Here is a 22,963-nt window from a genome sequence, read left to right on the forward strand (position 1 = left end):
TCCAGAGCCCAGAGCTCAGATTGGGCCTGTACCTCCATAACCACCCTAGAAGAGAAAACTGAGGTTCAGAGAGGCCCACATTCCAAAGTTGCCTCTCAGGACCAACTGGGGAGTGGTCTGGTGAGGCAGAGTTGGGAGTGGGCTCCATCAGGCCCAGAGAGAGTCCTACACTGAAGGTAAGCTGGGAGTAAATGACGTAACCCATCTGGGGCTCCAGGTCCAGGCCAGGCCACTCAGGGCGTCCACCACTGTGGAAGGTCTGCATCTCTGCATGGGTGTGGAGAAGTCCCAGACAGCATTCCCACGTCCGAAAACTGCACATAAACTAACGAGATGTCCAGGCTGTCCCTCCCTTACCATCTACTGAGGGAGGAAAATGGCTGGCCAGACGAGCTCAGGTTTGGAAAATTACCCTGGTCGGCGGGCTTTCTCGTGGAGGTGCCAGGTGACGAAAGCGAATTCCTTGGAAAAAAGATTTCCTGCTCTTTGTGAGGAAGGCGGTGGAGTCATTTCAAGAAGCCAAAATTGGAGTGGAGTCTGATTTCAGGAGGGGCTGTGTGGGCTCCTTTCTGGGGGTTCTCTCTCTAAACAGATTGGGTTATGGAGGGAGATTCCACGGAAAAGAATTGGGGGTCCAGTGCCCCTCTGGCCACCCTCAGCCTTTGTGCGCTTTCATGGGAGGAGGGTTCTGGTGTGAGCAGCTGGGTGGGGTGAGGGTGGGGTGGTCGGGATCTCGGGCATTCGGTGCCTGCCCCTCAGGCCAGGATGGGGCTCCACAGATGCCGTCTGCCTGGCAGATATCTCTGCCCATGTCCGCCGACTTGAGAGAAAGGGAGGTATGGGGAAAGCATGGAATATTCTAACGGGAGTGGAAACAGATCGCTCTGGCAGATGAGAGATTTGTGTTTCCGGGAAAGGTGACTCATGTCCCCCATGGTGGAGGAGGCAGCTAATGCTCCCCCTCTTTCTGGCAGCAGAGGTTGTAGAACAAGCAGGATGGAAGACCCATCACCCCCTCACACACACACACACACACACACACACACACACACACACAGAAACAAGTGGCTCACCTCCCTGGCTCCTGCTATGGACCTTTTGGAAAGTTCTGGGCTCTTCCTGGTTAGGATAGTAAAGACTGAAAGGGCTTTTTGTGTCAGGGTGAATGTTCACCCCAGAATTCAGGTGTGACTTTTGGGAACACGAGCCCAGGTGACAGACAGCGACTCTGTCCCCTGCTTGACGACTTGTCTTGAGGTTCCTGTGTTTTTCACATTGATGACGCCACTCCTGCCACCCGAATCACCCTAACTTGGGAAGGAAGGTACATATGAGGTCTGACAATTAAGTTCGCGAGCTTACTGGTCCAACCTTGTATTCATTCTTCCAGACATGCGCGAGGGAGCGTAGGCCATGTAAGAGGAACGGTATCTTAGGCAGCTCTGTATGACTCTACGAGGGTCCCTCTCATAGCTCCCTCTTCCTGGAGGTGTGTAAATGGCTAGGGCAGGGATGTTGGGGGCCAGTCATGTATTGGGGAGCACATGCTGGGTATAAGCCCTTTTAAGCTTTCCTTCAAAACCAGGGCCTGGGAGATTTGGGGGCAGCAAGCCTCAGGCTCGACTTGTTTTGCTATTTCCTGCCCACATTTAGAAGAGATAGTTAAGACAGGCACATGTTATCACCTTCCAGGGTGGGCATTCATGGGGGGGCGGTCAGAGAGGCCCGTGGGGCCGCGCTGTGCTGTGGGTCCGGCTTCTCCATCTGGAGTCTCCGCCTGTGTTCGTAGAGGTGCTGTCACTGCTGCCTGCTGGGGAGAGTGGCCCAGGCCCAGGGCCAGAGCTGCGAATACAGCCTCCTGGTAGGCTACCAGTGTGGGCTGGTCTTCCGGGCGTGCTGCGTCAAGGGCCAGGAGACCACAGAGTTTGCCCCTGCCGACATTGGGGACCTCCCAAGAACAGGTAATTTCCTCCCTTCTTTCCCTCTTGGGCAGTGCATTAGTCAGGGTTGTCCAGAGAAACAGAACCAATAGGGTGTGTGTGTGTGTGTGTGTGTGTGTGTGTGTGTGTGTGTAGAGAGAGAGAAAGAGAGAGAGAGACAGACAGAGAGAGAGAGAGAGAGAAAGAGAGAGATTTAGGTTAAGGAATTGGCTCATGTGATTGTAGGAGCTGGCAATCTACCTGGGGGGTGGGCAGCAGGTCAGAGACCCAGGAAAAAGCTGATGCTGCAGCTCAGGTCTGAAGGCCGTCTGCTAGCAGAATTCCTTCTTGATAGGGGGAGGTCTGTCTGTCTCCTGTCTTTCACCTGATTAGACAAGGCCCACCCACATTATGGAGAGCAGTCCGCTTTACTCAAAGTCTGCTTATTTGAATGTTAATCTCATCTCAAAAATACCGTCACAGCGATGTCCAGATGAGTGTTTGACTAAATATCTGGATACTGTGGCCCACCCAAGTTCACACATAAAATTAACCCTCATAGGAAGTATGGGCACACGCGTCTACCATTGCCTTAGGTCAGAACACTCAGGTTCTAGTTGTCAGAGCAGTTTCACTTTTGTCACCTAATCTGAGAGCCGCTGTCCTGGAGTGAGACTGGGGGCTTGGGATCCGAGACCTGACAAATCGTGTTCATGTCCCTGTCCTAACATGTATTTTTGGCAAACTGATTTATCCAGGCCTCAGTTTCCTCATCTGTGAAGTGGGGAGAATTATAGTCCTACTTCATAAGGTTGCTGAGGATTAAGTGGGAAAATGATGGAAGTGCTTGGCACGGTGCTTGGCTCTATAAACGTTTGCCATCACAGTTCTTCCCTGTCTCTCCAACAGCCCTGGGCAGCGTGGGTGGCTGGCCTGGCTCTCATCTCACAGATGACGACCTGATGCTTAAGGCCACATGGCCGACACGTAGAGGAGGGGGGACGCGGGCCTTCTGTCTCCTCGCCAGTGCCCTCTGTCTCCATCTGGAGCTGATGACATATAGACTAGAGGCTGGGGGGCAAGGGACAAGTGACCCCAAGAGCAGCTTCAAGAGAGCTGCCAGCTGTGGGTCCAACAGTTCTGTCTCTCCACCCTCCACTCGTCCAAAGCCAGATAAATCCTGAAGCCTTAGGCCATGGTTCAGTTACATGGTTCAGGAAACTTCTTGGTTGCCTAATAACCTCTTCCCCTTATGCAGGGTTTCCTGTGCCACAATGGAAGTAACCCTGGAAATTTTCAAGGAAGGGTCTGCTCTGCCCCAAGCTTGCTGCATGACTCTGGGCCCTTTCCTTCTCACTCTGAGTTCCATTCCCCCTTTATTAAAAATGGGTAAGGGGCAGGAAGGGATTAGGAAGGAATTGCTCACAGATCCATGGTCCGTCTGTAAGTCAAGTCATCCATTGCTCTGGTTTTGTGATTCTCGTGGCTTTAGGGGTTTGGGTCAAATGGACCAGTCTTTCATTCTTTGTTTTTAATTTGTCATTTCCAGGGCCCCATGGATGCCTTGGGGCTGAGTTCCAAAATCTCCGTCATAGAGATTGGAACCACATTCTGACTCCTTCCTTAACTTTTGAAATCAGACATGACAGTTTTACTTTAAACAAACCCAAACTCTTCACCCGGGTGGAGAATTTCTCCTTTTGTCTCTGGGGAAGGCTTTTGATGATACATCTTGTTTCAGTAATCATCTCTGGACTTTTCTGCTGCTCCAGATGTCTTATCTTTTATCTGCTTCAGTTCTTGCCTCAGACTGTGCTCCAAGTCCTGTGAGGACTTCCCCGCCCGCCGTCCTCCAGTCACAGCCGCGCCTTGCTCCCTTCCACTAAAGTTTACTGCAGACCCACTGTGTGCTGCCGTGGGGTCACACAGAGGGGCCACAGAACAATGCTGGCCTGTGACAAAATAAATACAGAACTGAGAATAAGCTTTTAGAATCTTCTAGAAGCACTTGATAGGGTCACTTATGTCTGTTTAAATTTAAAAATCAAGACTCATGTCAATTTAGTTTTTCTGGTAATTTGTTTTTTATTGTATGTGATCTGAGAATTGGTCTAAGGATGGGGAAAGAATGCTGTTCCTTTACGATGGGTGCTTTGGGAAGAACTGTGCCAGGGCACATCTTGTCTATTCCCATTCTACAGATTGGGAGGACGAGGCTGGGGAAGCACAGGTTCAGGCTTCATTTTCTAGCAGGAATAGCGGTCTTTCTGTGCCAGGCTTGCTGGCTTCCACAGAACGCCGTGGAAATCTTGCTGACCACATAGCTCGGTTGATAAATAGTTCCTCACGAGTTCTCCTGGCCATGTCACGATGAGCCCTTTGGAGGATGGGGTCTAGACACCCTGGCCTGTGCCTGGCACATGGGAGGGACTTGGCTGGGATTCAAGGCACCAAGTGAATGAAAAGTCCCCAGATTAAATACCCCGAGCAAAGGTACTCCCAGCTCCTAACCTAGAAGAGGTGATTCACACCCTAAATGTCTTTCGCTTGGTGCCTCCGTTGGTGAAAAGTTCTTGGAATTATTTAGAGACCCTCACCGTATTTTACTAGCCCCTGAGAAGGAATGTGTTGTGCATAGTTAATATATGTAAGTTGTGTTATATTGCGTTTCATAGCAGAATTACTAATATGTTTCTTCTTAATCGTGGTTATTTTTCTAGGGGGGTGCATACGTTATAGGCTCCATGTGGGCATTTTAGAAGACACTGAAAGGTGGAAGAGGAAATGGACAGAGATAAATACTGTTGCCATTAAGCAGCATTTCTTTGCAGTCTTTTTTCTACGTCTCTTTTTGATCATTTTGTCTGGTGGAAGGGTCCTCAACATCCAACGACTTGGTGTTCAAGTATTTCTCAAGATTCTTCTTGGCTCGGTCCCCCCAAGTTAAAAGGACTGACCTGTTTCTTTTATGCCAGATGACTGGAGTTCCACCCTATAAAGTTAGGGCCCCGACACCCCACCCAGTGTCTCTCCCATTGTCCTGTTGCGTTTTCTACTGAGTTGGGGGCCTGGTCCGTGCCGAGGGCTGACCCACAGAGCCGGTGCTCACCCTCCTTCGTTAAATGAATTGAGTGAGTGAATCTTGATGACTGGCACTAACTATAGTGAGCTTTGCAGGCAAACTGGGTGAAATAAGTGTGTTTATTTTCTGGGGCTACTGCGATGAAACACCACAGACAGGGGATTTAAACAACAGACATGTATCCTCTCCCAGCCTAAAGCTGGAAGTCCAAGATCAAGGTGTCGGCATGGCCCGTCCCTTCTGAGGCTGTGACGGAGGACATGTCCCAGTCCTGTGCCCTGGCTTCTGGTGGCCTCAGGCCTGCCCTGGCTTGAGATTGCCATCTTCTCCCTGTTTCTTCACATCATTTTTCCTATATGTGTGTCTGTCGCTATGTCCAAATTTCCCCTTCTTATAAGGACACAGTCCTATCGGATTCGGGCCCACCCAGTTACCTCACTTTAACTTGATTATCTGCAAAGACCATTCTCGAAAATAAGGTCCTTTCACAGGTGCTGGGAGTTAGGACATCAGCACCTTGTGGGGGACACAATTCAACCCACAACAGCACTCAGCATTGAGTCGATAATGACAGGCCCTTATGACGGTGCTTTTCTGTTATCATAGATCTTTTAGAGATTTAACTACATTTGTGGCATGATCCTACTTTTAAAAAGGAGCAGATGAATACTGAGCTGTCAGGAGATATACTGCTTGATGTTTACAACAAGATACAATATTCAGGGTGTCTGCTGAGAGAAGACGGGATGTTGCATGTGGCTAAGTGTGTCTACCCGTCTCGCCCCTTAGCTAAGATTTCTGAGATGGAGGAGGAACAAGAGGACCCATACCTGAATGACCGCTGCCGAGGTGAGCCTCTGGGCCGTTTGCGGGTTCGTGAAGCCCGAAGGACAGTCAGTGCTAATCTCATTGGGCGATGACCCCAGGGTTTACCCAGGTTCACCTGGGAACTGCCCTTTGGCTGGGCGTCACCTGTAAGTCACTGTCATCCCCACACTCCTGGGCTCCTTGCTTTCACTCTCCCCTTAGCTGGGGCCTGGTTGGCGAGGGAGGGAGAAGGTGGGCCGAGAGAAGGTGGTGTTAACTGCCCCCCACCCAGCGTCCACCTGAGCATGGTCTTGCTCCCAGGCTCTATAAGCGGTGAACACCAGCTGCCCCCAAAGCTGGGGGCCCCTCGGGGGGGTGGGTATTTGACTTTGTGTTCTGGAGCCTGGCGGTACCAACCGTAATATCCATTTGTCTTACAAGAGAGATGTTTGCAAATTTAGAGTTAGCAGGTTAGTTTTTCATATGAATAAAACTTTATTTCTCTTTCATAGAACATTCTAGCATGTCTAGACTGGCAGGTCTGCTTCACAGGTTCATTCAGCAGCTTGCCCTGTGGTTGAGGTATTCATTAGGGAGCCAGTTTAATCACCAAATGATGTGGTTGGTATATAGTGACAGTCGGCACAGAGGCCTGGGGAGGAGGGCAGAGAGCCCCGGAAAGCTCTGTAATCTCTGGCGGGCATGGGAGGGTCTTCCTGGGGGAGGGCATAGCTGGTGTGCAATGGGTGAGGGTGGGTTAGCCAGGAAAGCAGCACTGGAAGGGGAGTTTGGGCATCCGGAGTGGAGACCCAGAGGGATGAGGGAAGAGGCTAGAGACGTGGACGGGGCCCAGCAGGCCTTGGGCAGCTGTCACACTCTATCTCCTGGACCTTTACCTGGAAGATGTTTGAACCCATGAGATTTGCTTTTGGAGCATCACGCTGGCTGACCTATAGGAAGCGTGGTTAGAGGGGTGGTCAGGGCTGCTCAGGGAGCCAGGTGAGCAGCTAGCCAAGCTGAGACAATGCTAGTAGGGTTGGAACCATGCGCTGGTCCAAGAAAGATGTGGGGGGCAGAGGGGGCCCCTTCAGACCCTGCCTCCCTTGTGGGCCAGCTCCCTTGGTGTCTGGGCCTGGGCAGCAGCCTCACACTCTTGTCTGCCTTGCCCCTTCCAGTTCCATTACAGCTGACAGGGTCCGACTGCCCTGCGTACTCGCCCAATTTGTCAGACCAGGGCTGGGACCGAAGCAGCAGCCCTGGGGGGTACCCAGAGCCAGACCCCAGGGTCTCCTGTGGGAAGGGAGGGATACTGTGGAGGCTGCAGTGGGCTCTAGCCTGGGAGCCTGCCTTTCTCTATCCATCCACCCCGAGGACATTTCCTCAGGTCCAGTCCACACAGAACTGGAAAAGCCAAAGGTCAGGGGTGTACGTCTGGCCTCCAGCTCATGCTTGCCCCGATTGCAGGCGGCGGGCCGTGCAAACAGCAGTGCCGGGACACGGGAGAGGAGGTCGTCTGCTCTTGCTTTGTGGGCTATCAGCTGCTGCCTGACGGCGTCTCCTGTGAAGGTACAGTTCACCTTGCTCTGGGGGCAGCAGGATGCCAGGTCACTGCACTGGGGACCATCTGCCTCTACTTGCCATCCAGGCAGGGCCCACTTTGCACAACTCGGGGTCCCGCTCGTAGGTGAAGAACAACCCCGGACCGGCTTTCCAGCATTCCTTGGAGTGTGTACCACATGCTCTCACCCAGGAGAATATAAACACTGTGTTGGGAAAAAGGGTTGGGATTGGGATTTGACTGGGCTCTGAGTCCAGCCTCTCACGGTCCCTCGTCTATGAACTAGCAGGTGGAGGAAAGTTGTAGCCCCGTAGAGGGTCCTTAAGGGTCACATGACTCCAGTCTGGCCTGGCACTTGCTTAGCGGGAGCTCAGAAGGACGAGTAGGTCTGAAACGTAGCGGGGGAGAGAAACTGCTGCCCTGATTCTGTGGTGAGTGCCCAGGACTCCAGTCCAGTGCACAGCCTGAATATGCAACGTGTGGGGACTCGATGGGTGCAGGGACCCGACCTGCTCTGCCTTCTGGTACATTCCTTCTGGTAAAGTGTTCCCGCTGGTGACCCCTGTGTCGGTCTGTGTCTCCTAGACGTCAATGAATGCATCACAGGCAGCCACAGTTGCCGGCTTGGAGAGAACTGCATCAATACAGTGGGTTCTTTCCGTTGCCAAAGAGACAGCAGCTGCGGGACTGGCTATGAGCTCACAGAGCACAATGACTGCAAAGGTATAACATGTTCCATGTCTAAAACCCTCCTCTCCGCAGTAGATAATGTGATGGGAAAGGCGGCCTGGGCTCAGTGGTGCTGCGCCCCCTTGTGGCCAGTGGTGCTCGTAAAGATTTACCTCCTTTACCTGAACGCTGAGTTAATGACAAAGGCCAGTTGGGATTTCTGAAAAGGCTCAGCGCATGGTCATTTAAAAACAAGACCAGGAATACATTTCAGGTGCTTACATGCGCTTGTTACAAAAAAAAAAAACGCAAGCAAAAATTATATTTTGCACAACAGCTGCCTTCCATCTGACTCTAAGCTTCCCTAAAGTTCAAAGCGCCCTTCTCACTGCTTGAAAACATGACATTTCTGGCTGCCCGCCTTCCCCCACCAAGCCATAGATGTTATTTGGCAGATAAGGCTTTGATGAGGATCTGTGAGAACATAGTTTTCTGCTGAGGGTTCCCAGCCCTTCAGACAACAAACCACTTGTGTAAAAACCTTGGTTGAATTATGAGGGTAGCTCAAAAGCAAGGCACACCCTCCTGACGTCTGAGGGCTTTGGACAAGCTCAGCCCACTCCACCCCTGCAGACTCGCTGGGTGGTTTGGACCCAAGAACCCAGGGGCCTGGCCAGCTGAGTATACACTTTTGAACATTTGACAGCCATGAACTTCAAGGGAAGGGCAGCCAACACTCGGATCATGACAATCCCCATTGTTCGTGTTTGTAATACTTTGACAAGTTCAGAATGAATGAATTTATAGAGACAGTGTTTATCACCACTAAGATCGTTGCTTTATGAGCTAAACAAAACATGCGCTTATCCTAAAATGAAAAAATAAAATCAGCCACATATTGCCAGGAAAATGCCTGGGTTATTTGTTATATAACAGAAAGTTTGTCTCATAAGAGCGCTGGGAAAAAGTTAGCATTTTAAGACTTCAGCGTCGCGAGCACTGTTTGGCTAACTCAGGCCCTTTTTGTATGTGACCTCTGTATTGAAATGTTTTGGGTTATAGTCTGAGTAATGAGCATTATAAAAACAACAAAAGAAAAACATTCTTGTGATTTTAAAGTGTTGTAAGATGCTTCTGGCGGGACTCTTGCTAACAATTTCCTTTTTTTATGATGTACCAGATATTGACGAGTGTGAGAGTGGTATTCATAACTGCCTCCCCGATTTTATCTGTCAGAATACTCTGGGATCCTTCCGCTGCAGACCCAAGCTACAGTGCAAGAGTGGCTTTATACAAGATGCTTTAGGCAACTGTATTGGTAAGACACTGCCGCCAGGGGTCATGGGGTCCACCAGGCGGGGTGAACAGACGTGGGGGCTGCACAGCGTACAGAACAGAGGTCTGCGTGCTTTTTCTATAAAGGGCCGAATAGCAAGTATGTTAGATACTGTGGGCCTTTCAGTCTCTGTTGCAACTACTCATCTCTGCTGTTGCAGTTGGAAAGTAGCCACAGACACATAAACAAATGGGCAGGGCTGTGTCCCAATAAAACTTTATTTACAAAAACTGTCAGCAGGCTGGGTTTGGCCCCAGAGCTGGAGGTTAGCAACCCCTGGTTTAGATGAGAGAACTTGAGTTTTGGAGTCAGAGACACCTGGTTTTGAACTGAGTGACCTAAGGTAATTTACTTACTTCCTCTGGGTCTCAATTTCCTCCTCTATAAAATGGAAACAATCACAATATCTGGCTTATGGGCTTGAGACAAGGATTACACAAGGTGATTGTGAAGTGCCAGGAATATTAAAAAATTGTTTTAAAAAATAATCTGTATTAGTGGTCAAATCCATAGAGATGGTGTAGAAGGGTGGTTGTCAGGGGGTTGGGATGGGGGGGCTGAGGAGTTAGTGTTCAAGGTCACAGAGTTTTGTTTGGGGAAGATGAAAGAGTTCTGTGGGTGATGATTACACAACAATGGGAATGGACTTAATGCCACGGGACTGTACACTTAAAAATGGTTAAAATGGTAAATTTTGTGTATATCTCACCACAATAAAGCAAAACTGTGTTGCTATCAGAGGAAGATCAATGTGAAATGAAAGGAAATCCCATGTGAACTTAGTAAAAATAGGAGGTCTGGGTAAGACTGCTCACGTTGGAGAAGTAGCGTGGGGTGGGGGTGAAGAAGCAGGAGCAGCTGGTGGCTTTAGCTGTTCTCCAAACAGGACGTGACTCCCCTTTCTCCTGCAGTTGCCCAGGTTAAGCACCTGGCCTGGTCACTGTTTGCTGTTGGCATTGAGGTCCAGATCTGCTGGCCTACCCTTGCCCTCTGCTCAGCAGAAGCGTCTGGGTCCTGCTTCTGAGGTCAGAAAGACTTTTCCCCTGGCCTGAGCTGCAGACACCACTAGTCAGAAGCCACCCTCCCTGGGGCTGCCCCAATCACCCCTCCTTAAAAGGCTGTCACTTCCATGAGCGAGAGACTAAGAGTTTCTGTCTGATTTCTAGCTCACCTTCTCTTAGAGAAATCTGTATTGATCTTTGATTTGAAATGGTAGTTGGCAATGAAAGCCCTTCTTTTAACCACCCCAGGACATTTAATGACAAATAGAACAGCGACCCCTTAGGGCAGGGGCCTCGCCTGAACCTAACCCAACCACCACCAGCCTCCTGCCAGCCGGGCTCTTGTCACTCGTCACTCAGAAGGGCCAGTGAGCAGGAGGCCTCGGGCTCTCCCAGGGCCAGCAGGGAGGAGAGTCCTGCCCAGACTTGCTTCGTGCTTGGACGGGGTTCAGTGGAGGAGGCTGGCATCTGTTGGAGATGGAAACCCTGACTCATGGCAAAATCAGCTCGATTTTCACCAACCAGGGGCATTTGCAAGTCCCAACTTAGCCCGGCTTTCCCTCCATAGAGCGCAGCACTGTCCAGGGGGAGACATAAGAGCAGCAGGGACAGCCCCCTTGGTGTCCCCCCCTAGATGGGGGAGGTCCCAGGCGAGTGGAGCAAAACCTTGCAGGAGCCCAGGCCCCAGGACGTGGGCCGAGGTCCAGCCTGCCAGTACCCGTTTATTCAGCCATGGACCAATGTTCTGGGGCACCCTCATCTCTGCACTGGGGGGGGGGGGCGCCTTCTCATGGGCACATAATCCTTGCAGCCAAATTCAGGATTCTTTTTAAAATTATTATTTTTTACTTCAAAAGTTATACACATTTTTATTTACCCAGAAGCAAACAAAATCCAAGTGCAGAAAGGAAAAACTTCTCCCCTGCTCGGCGGGGTCTCCACCCTTCTCAGCCCCTGCTCCTTCAAGACTTTTTGTTTTTGATGAAAATGGGGCCAGACATCTGCCACTGACTCCCCCCCACACCTGCTTAACACTGTGTTTGGACGTCATTTTATGTCAGTAGCTTTGTGTCATCTTTTTAAAAAACGACTGCATCATCCAAGAAAATGCTTTACAAGAAGAGAGTGTATCAAGATCGAATGATTGTTACAGGATCATTTCAGGGAGAGGGCAGTTCCCCTCTCTGCCTGAGCCCTGCATCTTCTGCTTGCACACCTCCGCCGACGGCAGGCTCACTCTCCTAGGTTAGCTTGGTCAGTGGTGGGCAGCTCTGACCTCACGTGTAGCCAGAGTGTGTCTTCCTGGAGCTCCTGGAAGCATTCTTGGGGCCTTGGACCCCCTCTGGCCACTCAGCAGACAACCCTATAGCTGGAGAGCTCCCTCCCCCCACCAAGGGGCCAACACAGAGGGCAGGGCAGGCTCTTAGGAATCAGAGGCTTCTCTCCCTATTATAAAATGTTCTAGAACCTTGAGGTTTGGTCGCCAAGAGCCTTGAAACTCTCACATCTTCGTTGGGTTTCCTTTTTCTTTTTCTTCCTGTCCCTTCGCTGTGCTTACCATCCGTCTTCTTTTCTGCTTAGTGAGGATGAGAGAATGGGCCAGTGCAGGCTTCCCACACTCTGATCTACTGGGTATTGGGACGGTCACAGGTCCTGAGGCAGCAAAGGGTTCCGTGGTCATTGGATTAAACAAAGTGAACAGGGCCCTTTGCAGCTGTTGTCTGGGCTTTGCCCAGGTGAGCCCCTGAGAGGGAGAGATTGTCCATCCGATAAGTTCCCAAACTTCTCAGACCTTTTCTATTTATTCTTTGTTTGTTCACTCTCCCATTCACTCACCCCCTCACTCACTCACTCACTCACTCACTCACTCACTCACTCACTCATTGATCGCCTCGCCTGGTCCTTACCCCACGCAGCTCACAGGCTGAGAGACTTCCCTCTCTGTGGAGCACACAATGTCTCTGGGAGACCAGTGTTCCATTGCACAGAGTTTGGGAATTGTGGAGCTTAGTGGCAGGCGTAAGGCTTAGATGGAAGGGAGCAATATTGTTAAACACTGTATTTATTCTTGACACAAGGCAGAGGCCCAGGAGTTTTTCCTATAAAGGGCTAGATAGTAACTATCACCTTCACGTGCCATAGAGTCTCTGTATCAGCTTAAAGCAGCCTGCACACTACGTGAAATATGGGCTATGCTCCGGTACCATTATTTGCAAAGACAGGCAGTGGGCTGGGTTGTAGTTTGTCAACCCCTGATTTCAGGAGACCCTCATGCTAGACCTGCATGGGCCCCACCTCCAGCCTTGTGCTTGGGGGAGTTTCGTGTTTATAAAACGCATACAGTAATCCCGGTCCTGCCTAACTTGCAGGCTAGCGGTGGTTGTCGAGGGCAGTAATGGACATAAAAGCTTTTGTAAACTGTAAAGTGCTTGGCAGGTATATGAAGGTTGACTCCAGTGGTGGGAGAGAGTCAGGCTGATTAGTCTGTCTGAGGAGGATGGGCTTGGCTGGGAGGGGAGAAGTACAGCTGGTCCCTCTTTTTGCCTTCAGCTCAGGGGTCCCTTTGCCCCCTAGATACTTTGCAAGTGTCTGAATAGGTGACTCTGAAAAACTTAGGTCCTTTTAGAAGACAATCCCTAGTATGGATTAATCTGTGTGTCTTTGCACCGATGTGAGCCTGAGGCGTGAACAGATGTGTAACCTCGTTCTCCTTGTTCATTTACTGGTTCACACTTGCTAGGTGTGTGTCCATCACAAGTGAACGACTCATGGTCCCTGTGTCAGAGGTGTGTCTGGTCAGGGAGGGAGACCTCTGTACAGTGAACTTAGACCGGGCAGCCCTTCCCACTGGGCCTGAGTCAGCACAGGCCCCGAGGAGCCCAGATGGGGGCGGCAGGAGGTGTCCCTGAGGAGGTGGCACTAAGCTGGGCATTGGAAGAGGCATGTTTACCAGGCAGACAAGGGAGGTGGCTTCCCAGTAAGGGACCATGTGAATAAAGGTACAAAGGTGGAACCCAAGAGGCCTATCCAGGATCCATAGGTGTGTTGTTAGGGCTGGAGCCTGGGCTATAGGACAGACTGGCCAGAGTGAGGCTGGGACCAGGCGGGGCCTGGCCGGTCACAGGAGGAGCCCAGAGCCTCGCCAGGGTGGCAGTGCTGGCACCGAGGGGACGGCCACCTGTCTCCCTCACCCTGCACCCCGCTCAGGGAGGACACTCGTTTACCATGTGGAGTGCATGGATACAGATGGCACCCGAATTGCCATCCACCATGTGGGATTCAGAGGGGACTTGACCGTGGAAGGGCCTGGAAGCCAAGCAAGCATAGGCCTTTATCGTCTGCTTCAGACTCAGGGCAGCAAAAGAAGGAGGTGGTGAAGGTTTAGGAGCAGGAAGATGGGCCAGGATGGTGGTATTTAAGGTGGTGTGTGCTGGCGAAATCTGGGAGCCCGTTGGGAGGCTGCGACGTGGTCCAGGGTGAGGGCACCGTAGCACCTGTTTGCAGTTTTACCAAGAGCGGGGATGTGGGGTTTCTTTGGAGATCTGCTTGTTGCGTTTGGGGAAGCCCGCCATGTGTAACCACGTGTTCTCCATCTTTCCCGCTACAGATATCAATGAGTGTATAAGTATCAGTCCTGCGTGCCCTGTCGGGCACACATGCATCAATACGGAGGGCTCCTATACGTGCCAGAAGAACGTGCCCAACTGTGGCCGTGGCTACCACCTCAACCAGGAGGGAAACCGCTGTGTTGGTTGGTATTAAAAAAGAAAACCAATCTGAAAGGCATTTTTTTTGTCTGCTCCCAGCACAACCCTTTCGTCTCTGGAAGGAGAGAGTAGATCCCCAAAGTGAAGCCATTTCCGCCTGTCCATCCTGTTGCTGTCTCCAAGCATAGGCCTTTATCGTCTGCTGCCTGGACTATTGCAGCAGACTACCAACCCACCCGCTGCCTCCAGCTCTGTCCCCTTCACTCTGTCTGGTCCTGAGCCAAGAGCGCTCTGGCCCCTCCACGCTCACAGCCCCCATTGCTGACAAACAGATGCCTATGCTTACAATTCAGTCATCCTGAGCTGGTCCCAACCTCACAAACCTTATAATCCAGATGAAATAGGTCTTGCTGTGCCCTATGCAAGCCCTGCCCTTTCCTCTCTGTGGGCTTTTTGCTCTTCCACTACTCCCTCCGCCCACCTGCTCCTCCATTCCCTTGGCTCCAGGGCAAAGGCTTTTTTGCACCCAGGCTGCCCAGATCCCTGCCAGCTAGAGGGATCTTCTTCCCTGTTACTCCCAGGGCACTTCCTCAGCGTCTCCCCTCATCACTGGGCATTTCCTGCCTTAACTAAAGTCACTGCTGGCTGGCCAGAGTGGGAGTGCCCCAAGGGTAGGTGGGTGGCCAGGTCAATTGCCTCTCCAGCATGTGCCCAACACATAGTAGGTGCTCCGTGAAATCGTGTTAAAGAATAAATGGTGCTGCTTTGTCAGTGTACGTTTTAGTTTGCTCCCCCCTTTCTTTCCATTCTGATCTAGGGGAAACGCACACATACTAAAGGTTTTTCCACGTGTCTTTCTCTTTTGCAAGATGTGGATGAGTGTTCGTCATCCGCCGAGCCCTGTGGGCCGGGGCACCTCTGTGTGAACTCCCCTGGAAGTTTCCGCTGTGAATGCAAGACTGGTTACCATTTCGACGGCATCAGCAAGACGTGTGTGGGTACGTGGGTATCTGCCCAGGCCTTGGGGCACCCGGCCAAGTGGCACCAAAGAGAACCAGCCTGTTACAATCCCAGAGAAAGAGTCCGAGTCAGCAGACCCCATCCCAGTTCCAGCTCTTGCTGCTACCTCCCAGGCAGGAGCCAGTTTCCCCACTGTACAGCAGGTGCTGTGTTTGACCTAAGACCCCCAAATGTTGACAAGGCTCCAGCCCACTCTACAAATGCCCCAAGGATTAGGGATTTCCCAGGGCAGTCGTCCAGGGCAGTGAGAACCAGAGACAGCATGGTGGCCTGAGCACCAGGAGTGGAGCCAGGCCTCACTGGCTGGCGCCTGCCATCCCCAAACCAGGATGTTCAGGGTAGGCTGGGACCTGCCCCACGCACCCCCAGGGCCCCTTGGTCAGATCCCATGGACCCTCCCTTGGGGCTCTGGGGTGGAGCATTAGACGTGCCGTTGTGGAAGGGACATGAAGCTGGCCCAGTGTGGCCCCAACTCCCCCACTGACTTGCCCTGTTTTGGAGACAAGTCACTTTGCCTCTGAGAAATGAGGATGAAACCATGGAGGGGGAGGCGGAGTGTGGCACTGCCAGGGGAGGACGCTGTCCCTGAGCTGTCTGCCTGCTCTGTTTTAGACGTCAACGAGTGTCGGCGTTACCCCGGGCGCCTGTGTGGCCACAAGTGCGAGAACACGCCGGGCTCCTACTACTGCAGCTGCACTGCGGGCTTCCGGCTCTCGGCGGACGGCCGGTCGTGTGAAGGTGCGGGGCCGGGCAGGGCAGCCCATCTGGGCCTGACACACATTCATATTAAATGACATGTTTGCGGTGGGAAATGCCTACAAAAGGTTGCTTGTCAGAGCTGACTGCTCCCCCGATTTCTCCTGGGCCCTGGAGGGGCTGCTGACACCTGCCCTCCAAGGCCACGCATGTGGCGTTAACAAGCTGGCAGAGATATGGCTGAGATTGCAGGACCTAGAGGCCTCAGACCCACCACTTATTCACGTGACCTTAGGGAGTGGCCGACCTCACCTGCCTCAGTGGCCTCATGGGGGAAATGGGGTTGATATGTCAAAGAGAAACAAAAGCTGGACACTTGTTTACAGGTAAGACAGATTTTATTTACAGCGCTGCAGTGGGGGAGGGAGACCTCACTGTAAGTTAGTCTCAACTCCACCAAAACAAAAGGGGCTTTTGAAATGCTGGGTCACGCTCAGGAAAAGCACTGACGGTACTAAGGGAAGAGGGCCCTGTGACTAAGCCAGCTGTTCCTGCTAATTGTCTCCTTCCCTCTGGCAGAGACTGGGAGGCAGGGGCCTTCCCTTCTTGATGATGACATTTCAAAGGCATGCTTCCCAGTCCTTGAGGTAGATGGTCCTGGGTTGTAGAAGGTACATTTCAAAGGGACGGGGAAAGGATTCACATTTGCAAGTTTTCTAAAGGAAATGTTTCTAAGAGAAAGGGAAGTGAGGGCCTGTAGTCAGATGTTAGCTGGAACACACAGGAAATTCCTTTGGCAGCTGTGAGCCGTCTCAGGCAGGCATTTAAAGGGGGCTGGGGTCGTCATCCTAGGGACACAGTCTCAGGCCAATAGAAGCCGTGCTGAAGTCTGCTCAGGTCCCTTAGTGTAGTGTGCAGGGTGGGGGTTGGATGCAGTCATTGGCGCCCAGAGTCTTGAGTTCTAAGACGACACTGACCTGTGATGGGACAGACCAAGATGTCGTGAGCAGTGTATTTAGCACAGGGTTTGGCTCAGCAGCTATCACATCTTCTACGGGGATCAGGTTCTGAAGTCAGCTGAAGTTGAGAACTTTGACAGCTGTTGGGGATCCCCCACATTGTCCATCAATCCCTACTGCGTGCAGTACAATGCCCAGGACAGAGCTGGTGGAGTCAGACTGAAGACATGGCAGGCCTTAAAATTCCGGATTAAGAAGGATGTGATCACATAAGGCCGATCTGCCAGAATGTGCCCCAGTGGACATAATTCTCTCCCTGGAGGATGGACAGTATAACAGGCTCCTGGGTCCTAGGTGTCCCCTGAAATTCTGGAATGGTCTCCAAGAACCATATGTATATTGGCAAGGAGCAAGATTCATGTGTGGGGGCCCTCGGGCCTGGGTGCACATTCCAGCTCTGCTATTTTTATGACCTTGAAGAAGTAACTCAGTGTTTCTAGGACTCAGTGTCCTCATCTGTAAAATGGGGGTGTTAGGACCCACCTTGTAGAGGGTCATCACGATGAGACAAGATGAAGCAGGTGAAGGCTTATCACATGCCCGGTGTGAGACGGAATGCTGGCAATATGGAGATGGCTGGTATCTGCTGTTGTCAGTCATGGCTTATGCTGTCCCTGGTCACCTCTAAATGACTGAAAAGTAGACATTCGTATCTACGTTAGTGAGCAATGTTGTGGATACAAAACCCGGGCCTGGCCAGCCTTGCCATATTAGCCCACTAACCATTTATAAAGAACCCCTCCCCATCAAGGTGTGCGGCAAGAACATGGTTGCTGCCTTCAGGGAGTGTCACTGGGAGGTGACGAGGAACCACACTGGGTAGAGGTGAGCAGGTGAACAGGTGCAGCCAGACTGGCCGTGTGGGGGCTGCAAGGATGACACGTAGGGTGAGAGGCTATTGGATGTGCTTAGCTGCTCACCCCTCCTGCCCTGCAAGAATTAGCAGTAAAAACTGCTAAGAGAAAGAGACTTGTAGGCCAGAGGTTGGCAAACTTTTTTTTTTTTTTTTTTAAGAGCCACATAGTAAATATTTTAGGCCTCGTCAGCCACAGTCTCTTGCAACCACTCAACTCTGCCATTGTAGGGCAAAAGCAGCTATAGACTGAGGTAAATGAATGAGCATGGCTGTGTGCCAATAAAACTTTATTTACAAAAACAAGTAGAGGGCCGGATATGTGCCCATCGCTGCTGTCACCAAAGGGAATAGATGACAGGAGCCCAGAGTTGCTGAGTGGCCTGGTGGAGTTCTGAGCATTGGAGGATTAGGTATTGGCATATTAACTGGGTCATGCGGGGCCACCCTCATTTGCAGAGGACGTCGTCTGGGAGGTAAAGTGGGGAGGACATGATCAGATTTCCATTTGAGAACTAGAACTGACTCTGGGACCTGGTGGTGGTGGCGGCTGGGTTGGAAGGAGCTGAGGCTGGAGGCGGTTACTGTCATCCTATGGGAGCTGGTGCAGCGTGAAGCAGGTAGTGGTGGGGATGGAGAGATTCTAGGTCCATCAGTCATGGGGGGCCAGCGGGAGAGCCTCTCTCCCTGGGGGAGACCCCCCTGGGTCCCCAGCCCCGCACTCGGGCACCTCCGCCTCTCTGTGTGCGTAACTTGAGGGAGGTGCTATGTTCACTGTCACGCCACGGATGTGGGGCTCGGCTCTGAGTAGTGACCCCCAGGGACCATCTTTTTCAGACGTAAATGAGTGCGACAGCAGCCCCTGTAGCCAGGAGTGTGCCAACGTCTACGGCTCCTACCAGTGTTACTGCCGCCGAGGATACCAGCTCAGCGACGTGGATGGGGTCACTTGTGAAGGTGAGGACGCCCACTTGCGGGAGAGCACCCTCCACCCCCTCCTACTTAGCGCCCTTTCAGACTGGCGGGTGGTTTGTTTTTTCCCCCTAATTGAGATTTATTAGAGTGCACTTTACCCACCATTGATAGTGAGGTTTGGAAAGGAGCAAAGCCACTCACCAGATGTTTGTTTAATAAACACGTAACAGTGGTGATCGCCATGTGTGCAGGGACCCTGAGTGGGGCTTGGCGGTGGCGTGTGACTCAGGGGTGAGGGGGCATCACCCACGTCCCTGACTCGCAGCTCGGCCTCTGACCTTTTGGAAGCCCCTCGCCCAGCCTGGGCCCTCCTCCCCTGTAACACGGGTTCACCCCAGGGTCACCAGGTTGTCAGGGGATGAAACCGGTGACGACTCAGGGCTTCCTACAGTGCCTGGCACAGCAAGGTGCTCAAAGGGCAATTGTTAAGATTATTACAATTTGCACGAAAGGGGTATTTTTTATTAGCTCAATTATAATAAGCATTAGGATGGGCTTGCACCTGTCCTGCGTGTCATTCTGAAGCCCTTGGGTACCTGTCCTGGGTCTCATTCTGAAGCCCTTGGCCTATCCCCTCTGCTCAGCCCCCATTCTGCCTCCTGCCCCCACATATGCACACTTCACACCATGAACTTGCTGTGTGGCCCTAGGCTAGGTCCTACCCTCTCTGGGCCTGTTTCCCCTTCTGACGTGATAGTCTCTGAGGCTGCCCCAGCCCCAGCACTTGGAGGCCTCCTGTGTCCAGCTGGCCCTGGGAGGCTACCCTCCCAGGCCCCAGCCTGTCCCACTGGGGTGACGTGGCCTGGCCAGGGTCTACACAGGATGCTGAGGGTGGGATTTGCCATCGCAGACATCGACGAGTGTGCCCTGCCCACCGGGGGCCACATCTGCTCCTACCGCTGTGTCAACATCCCTGGAAGCTTCCAGTGCAGCTGCCCCCCAACCGGATACAGGCTGGCCCCCAATGGCCGCAACTGCCAAGGTGAGTGGTGGAACTCCCCAGGTCACACAGGCTGTACTTGGGGCTCTGCAGTGTTGGGGGGCTGAGGCCAGGCAGTCCCCAGCTGGGAGGATGTGCTTCCCTGACTCAAGGGCCACATCACAGGTGGGGTGCATTTGGGAAGGGTGAGGGAGGCCTCTGTATCTGAGATGTGGGGGTTCCACGTACACCCTGGTCTCTCACACCTGTCCCCACCACCAGCAAACCTGTCTTCAGGGGTCTGAGCCCTCCTTCCCTGCCCTCGGCATCCCCGAGGGGCCTGGAACAGCCCTTAGGAAGATGCCTACCAGGGAGGAAATGCGAAGTCGGTGCCCTGAAGACCCCACTCCACAGCAGTGCCGTTTGTTCAGTCTTTCATTGTCGTTCAACAAACCCTTGCTGTGGGCCAGACCCTGCTGGGCGTTAAGGGCAGTGAGCAGATGGCGGAGGCCTCTGTGCCAAGGTGCCCAGGCCAGAGGAGGGTTGTGTGACAACCCGGGGTCTCTGTATCTATGGACACTATGGCTGTGAGGGTTCCACTGGCACTGGGGGGTGGGGCCAGCTCCAGCATGGGCTAAATTAGGGGGACCACTCGGCTCCCATATCTAAGAACACTCTAGGGGTCATCCTGCGACCTATAACCGTCCTTTGGGTAACAGAGGGGGTGCTGACTAGATATTTGTGAATGAACGATTCTGGAATGGAAACTTTGCCTCACCTCGGGGAACAGGCCCAGAAGCTGAATCTAGTGGGGTCTGCCCAGCCCCTTCCTCATGAACCCCTCATGGGGCTGGTGACCCAGAGGCTTGAGGACCCGGGTTCTGCAGATGTCATTTCTGGTCATGAAGAAGGTGACTTTGATCCAAGGCAGCAGCTGTGGCGTTTCCTGGGAGGGGCCCACTCAGCTGGCCCCTTGCTCTGGAGCTCTGGGTGGAAGTCGCTCTATTTTCGCATTTCTGATGGAGCAGATGACTTTCTGGCCTGGCCTGGCTCCCTCACCACAGCCTGGGGGCCTGCCAGACACAGCAAAAACACATTCCTGAGCCTGGGCTTTGAGATTCGCAGTGTTGTTTTTGCCACCAAGGTCAGGCATTTGGCACCTCTTAACAGATATCTCATGGGGGACGGCTCCCCATGTCCAGGGCTCAGCCCAGACATCACTGGCCTCGGACACAGGGCACGATGTAGAATCCCATTAAGCCTCAGTTTGCTCATCTGTAACATGGGCTTATAGCTTCTGCTCCTTCCTTGTTAGCGTGTTACGAGTCACACGTGACGTGAGCCGTGGAGAGGTGCTGGCTGATTAGAGCACAGGTCCTTGTGCCAGCCTGCCTGGGTTCAAAACTCAGCTCCACCTCTTACAAAATGTGTGGCCTTTGGCATGTCACTGAACCTCTGAGCTGCTCCCTAAAATGAGGATAATACAGTACTTGCCTCACTGCATTATTAGGAGAATGGAGAGAATTCTGCAAAGCACTTCCAGGCCCATCCGAATGTTGGCTGTTGTAATTGTTATGCCCATTCCAGGGATTGTGAATAATAAGTGAAAACTCTATAAATATAAACGTCCTATAAATAAAAGAGCTGGCACAGGACACTGCTCCAGAGAGCAGCCAACAGAGGTCAAGGATGGCAAGATCCTGGTGGAGGCCTGAGCAACCCTGTTTGTGGGTGGGGGCTGCTTGGGTGGCCTCGGCCTTCACCGTGCTGCCTTGGGGGGGTCTCTCGCAGACATTGATGAGTGTGTGACCGGCATCCACAACTGCTCCATCAACGAGACCTGCTTCAACATCCAGGGCGGCTTCCGCTGCCTGGCCTTTGATTGCCCGGAGAACTACCGCCGCTCTGCAGACACGTAAGTCCTTCGGCCTGCGGTTGTCTGTCTGTGTCGGCCTTCCTGGGGTTCTGGCTCCCAGCCTGGGCAGGTGGTTAATGAGCTGTGCCCTCCCGTGGGGGTCTGAGGCAACTTGAGGACCCCTGGTTCTCAGACCCCTAAATGCCAGCAAGGGTGGTCTCAGAAACCAAGGTAGTGACTTCAAATGAGCTGAAAGTCGGCGGGCTGCTCTCAGATCAGCCTGTGTGTGGAACCCGGCAGAAACCTCAGCCCTCTCATTACCCAGGGTGAACCTTGCACAGGGGACAGCTCTCTGGGCCTCAGTTTCCTTAGCTGTGAGACACAGATGTCAGACGTGCTGACTTGTGGCAGTAGCCATGACTCCAGGTGGGCCGACGTGACTTGTTGGGACATCAGGACTAGGTGACCCCACCTGAAAGCCAGATTCTGTGCAACCCAGTGAGTTTGTGGGAATAGCACGGAAGACTCCGCGTCCTCAGTTTGAAGCTGTGTGTCCACACGTCATTGGAAGCTCATTCACTCCTAGGCCACCGGGATGTCTACTGGGGTGTGGAGGAGCCCCTCCCTCAGGGAGTAGTGAGGACCCTCTGGACTCACCACACACCATCTCACCTTAGTTTTATTTGGAAACTCATTCAGTGCCACCGTCAGTCATTTCAGGAAAAGCTTCATGGTGGGAGCCCATCTCGGGAGTGTGGACACCTGACCCCTCCCCGCTCTAGCCCCTGGAAATGCTCAAGCCAGCACACAGCCAGGCAGACTGTGTGGCTTGGCCTCTTGACCCTGGGCCTGCTCTTCCTGCCAGACAGTCAGTGACTTGGATGGTACACCAGGCCCCAGGGTCCAGTTGCTCAGCCTGAAAGCCCTGGCTCCAGGTTCTGGCCCAGCCTCCAGCTTTGCGAAACCTGGTGCAGGAGATGCTCAGACAGCCCCAGTTTCCCAGCCACCCTTGTTCCCTCAGCCTCAGGTGCTCATCCACCAGCCTCGTCACCCTCCCCAGGCCAGCTCTGTTCCCCCAGCATGTGTCTTGTCTGCTTAAAAAAACAGTACTTTGCTTCTTTCCTGAGCCCCGGCTAGGGAAAAGCCACTTGAGAACTGGGTTTGTGAGTGGACGGCATTCGAAAGAGCTTGTGGGTTATGCAGTGGCCCAGCGGGCAGTGAAGGCGCTCCTCTGAGCTGGTAACAAAGTTCCCTGTCCTCATTTTGAGGCTCTGCTGCCATTTGTCATTGTGAGGTCCCTCACTCCCAGAGCTTTGTCCGCGTCTGGGTTTGAGGATACTGGAAGAAGGGCTGTTTGCGGTCGACCCTCTAACTCACACACAGCTATGAAAGCAGAAGCAGGGCAGGCGGCCCTGTGTGGGGTCTTCACACCTGCTCAGCCCGAGGGTGGCATTGCTCATTGAGGTTGCTGCTGGAATCTGCAGACCACCTCGTCCCCGTCATGTTGGCATGCACTCTGGATGCCTTTGCCAACCCTCAGTGCTGGA

At 52.7% G+C, this 22,963-nt stretch overlaps 1 protein-coding gene across 2 annotated transcripts in view; it reads left to right on the forward strand.

Annotated features, from left to right (window-relative positions):
- Nucleotides 1-22,963, forward strand: part of FBLN1 (fibulin 1) — a 76,945-nt gene that overhangs the window by 19,954 nt on the left and 34,028 nt on the right. For both annotated transcript variants that reach the window (XM_019739265.2, XM_019739267.2), the window contains exons 4-14: nucleotides 1,790-1,961; nucleotides 5,791-5,850; nucleotides 7,273-7,374; nucleotides 7,952-8,089; nucleotides 9,216-9,353; nucleotides 13,980-14,123; nucleotides 14,949-15,077; nucleotides 15,712-15,837; nucleotides 18,505-18,624; nucleotides 19,493-19,624; nucleotides 21,353-21,476. In XM_019739265.2, the coding sequence (XP_019594824.1) occupies nucleotides 1,790-1,961; nucleotides 5,791-5,850; nucleotides 7,273-7,374; nucleotides 7,952-8,089; nucleotides 9,216-9,353; nucleotides 13,980-14,123; nucleotides 14,949-15,077; nucleotides 15,712-15,837; nucleotides 18,505-18,624; nucleotides 19,493-19,624; nucleotides 21,353-21,476 (1,385 nt within the window). The remainder of the gene's footprint in view (nucleotides 1-1,789; nucleotides 1,962-5,790; nucleotides 5,851-7,272; nucleotides 7,375-7,951; nucleotides 8,090-9,215; nucleotides 9,354-13,979; nucleotides 14,124-14,948; nucleotides 15,078-15,711; nucleotides 15,838-18,504; nucleotides 18,625-19,492; nucleotides 19,625-21,352; nucleotides 21,477-22,963) is intronic.

The sequence above is a fragment of the Rhinolophus sinicus genome, linkage group LG02, assembly GCF_036562045.2.
Source record: "Rhinolophus sinicus isolate RSC01 linkage group LG02, ASM3656204v1, whole genome shotgun sequence".
Classification (NCBI taxonomy): domain Eukaryota; kingdom Metazoa; phylum Chordata; class Mammalia; order Chiroptera; family Rhinolophidae; genus Rhinolophus; species Rhinolophus sinicus.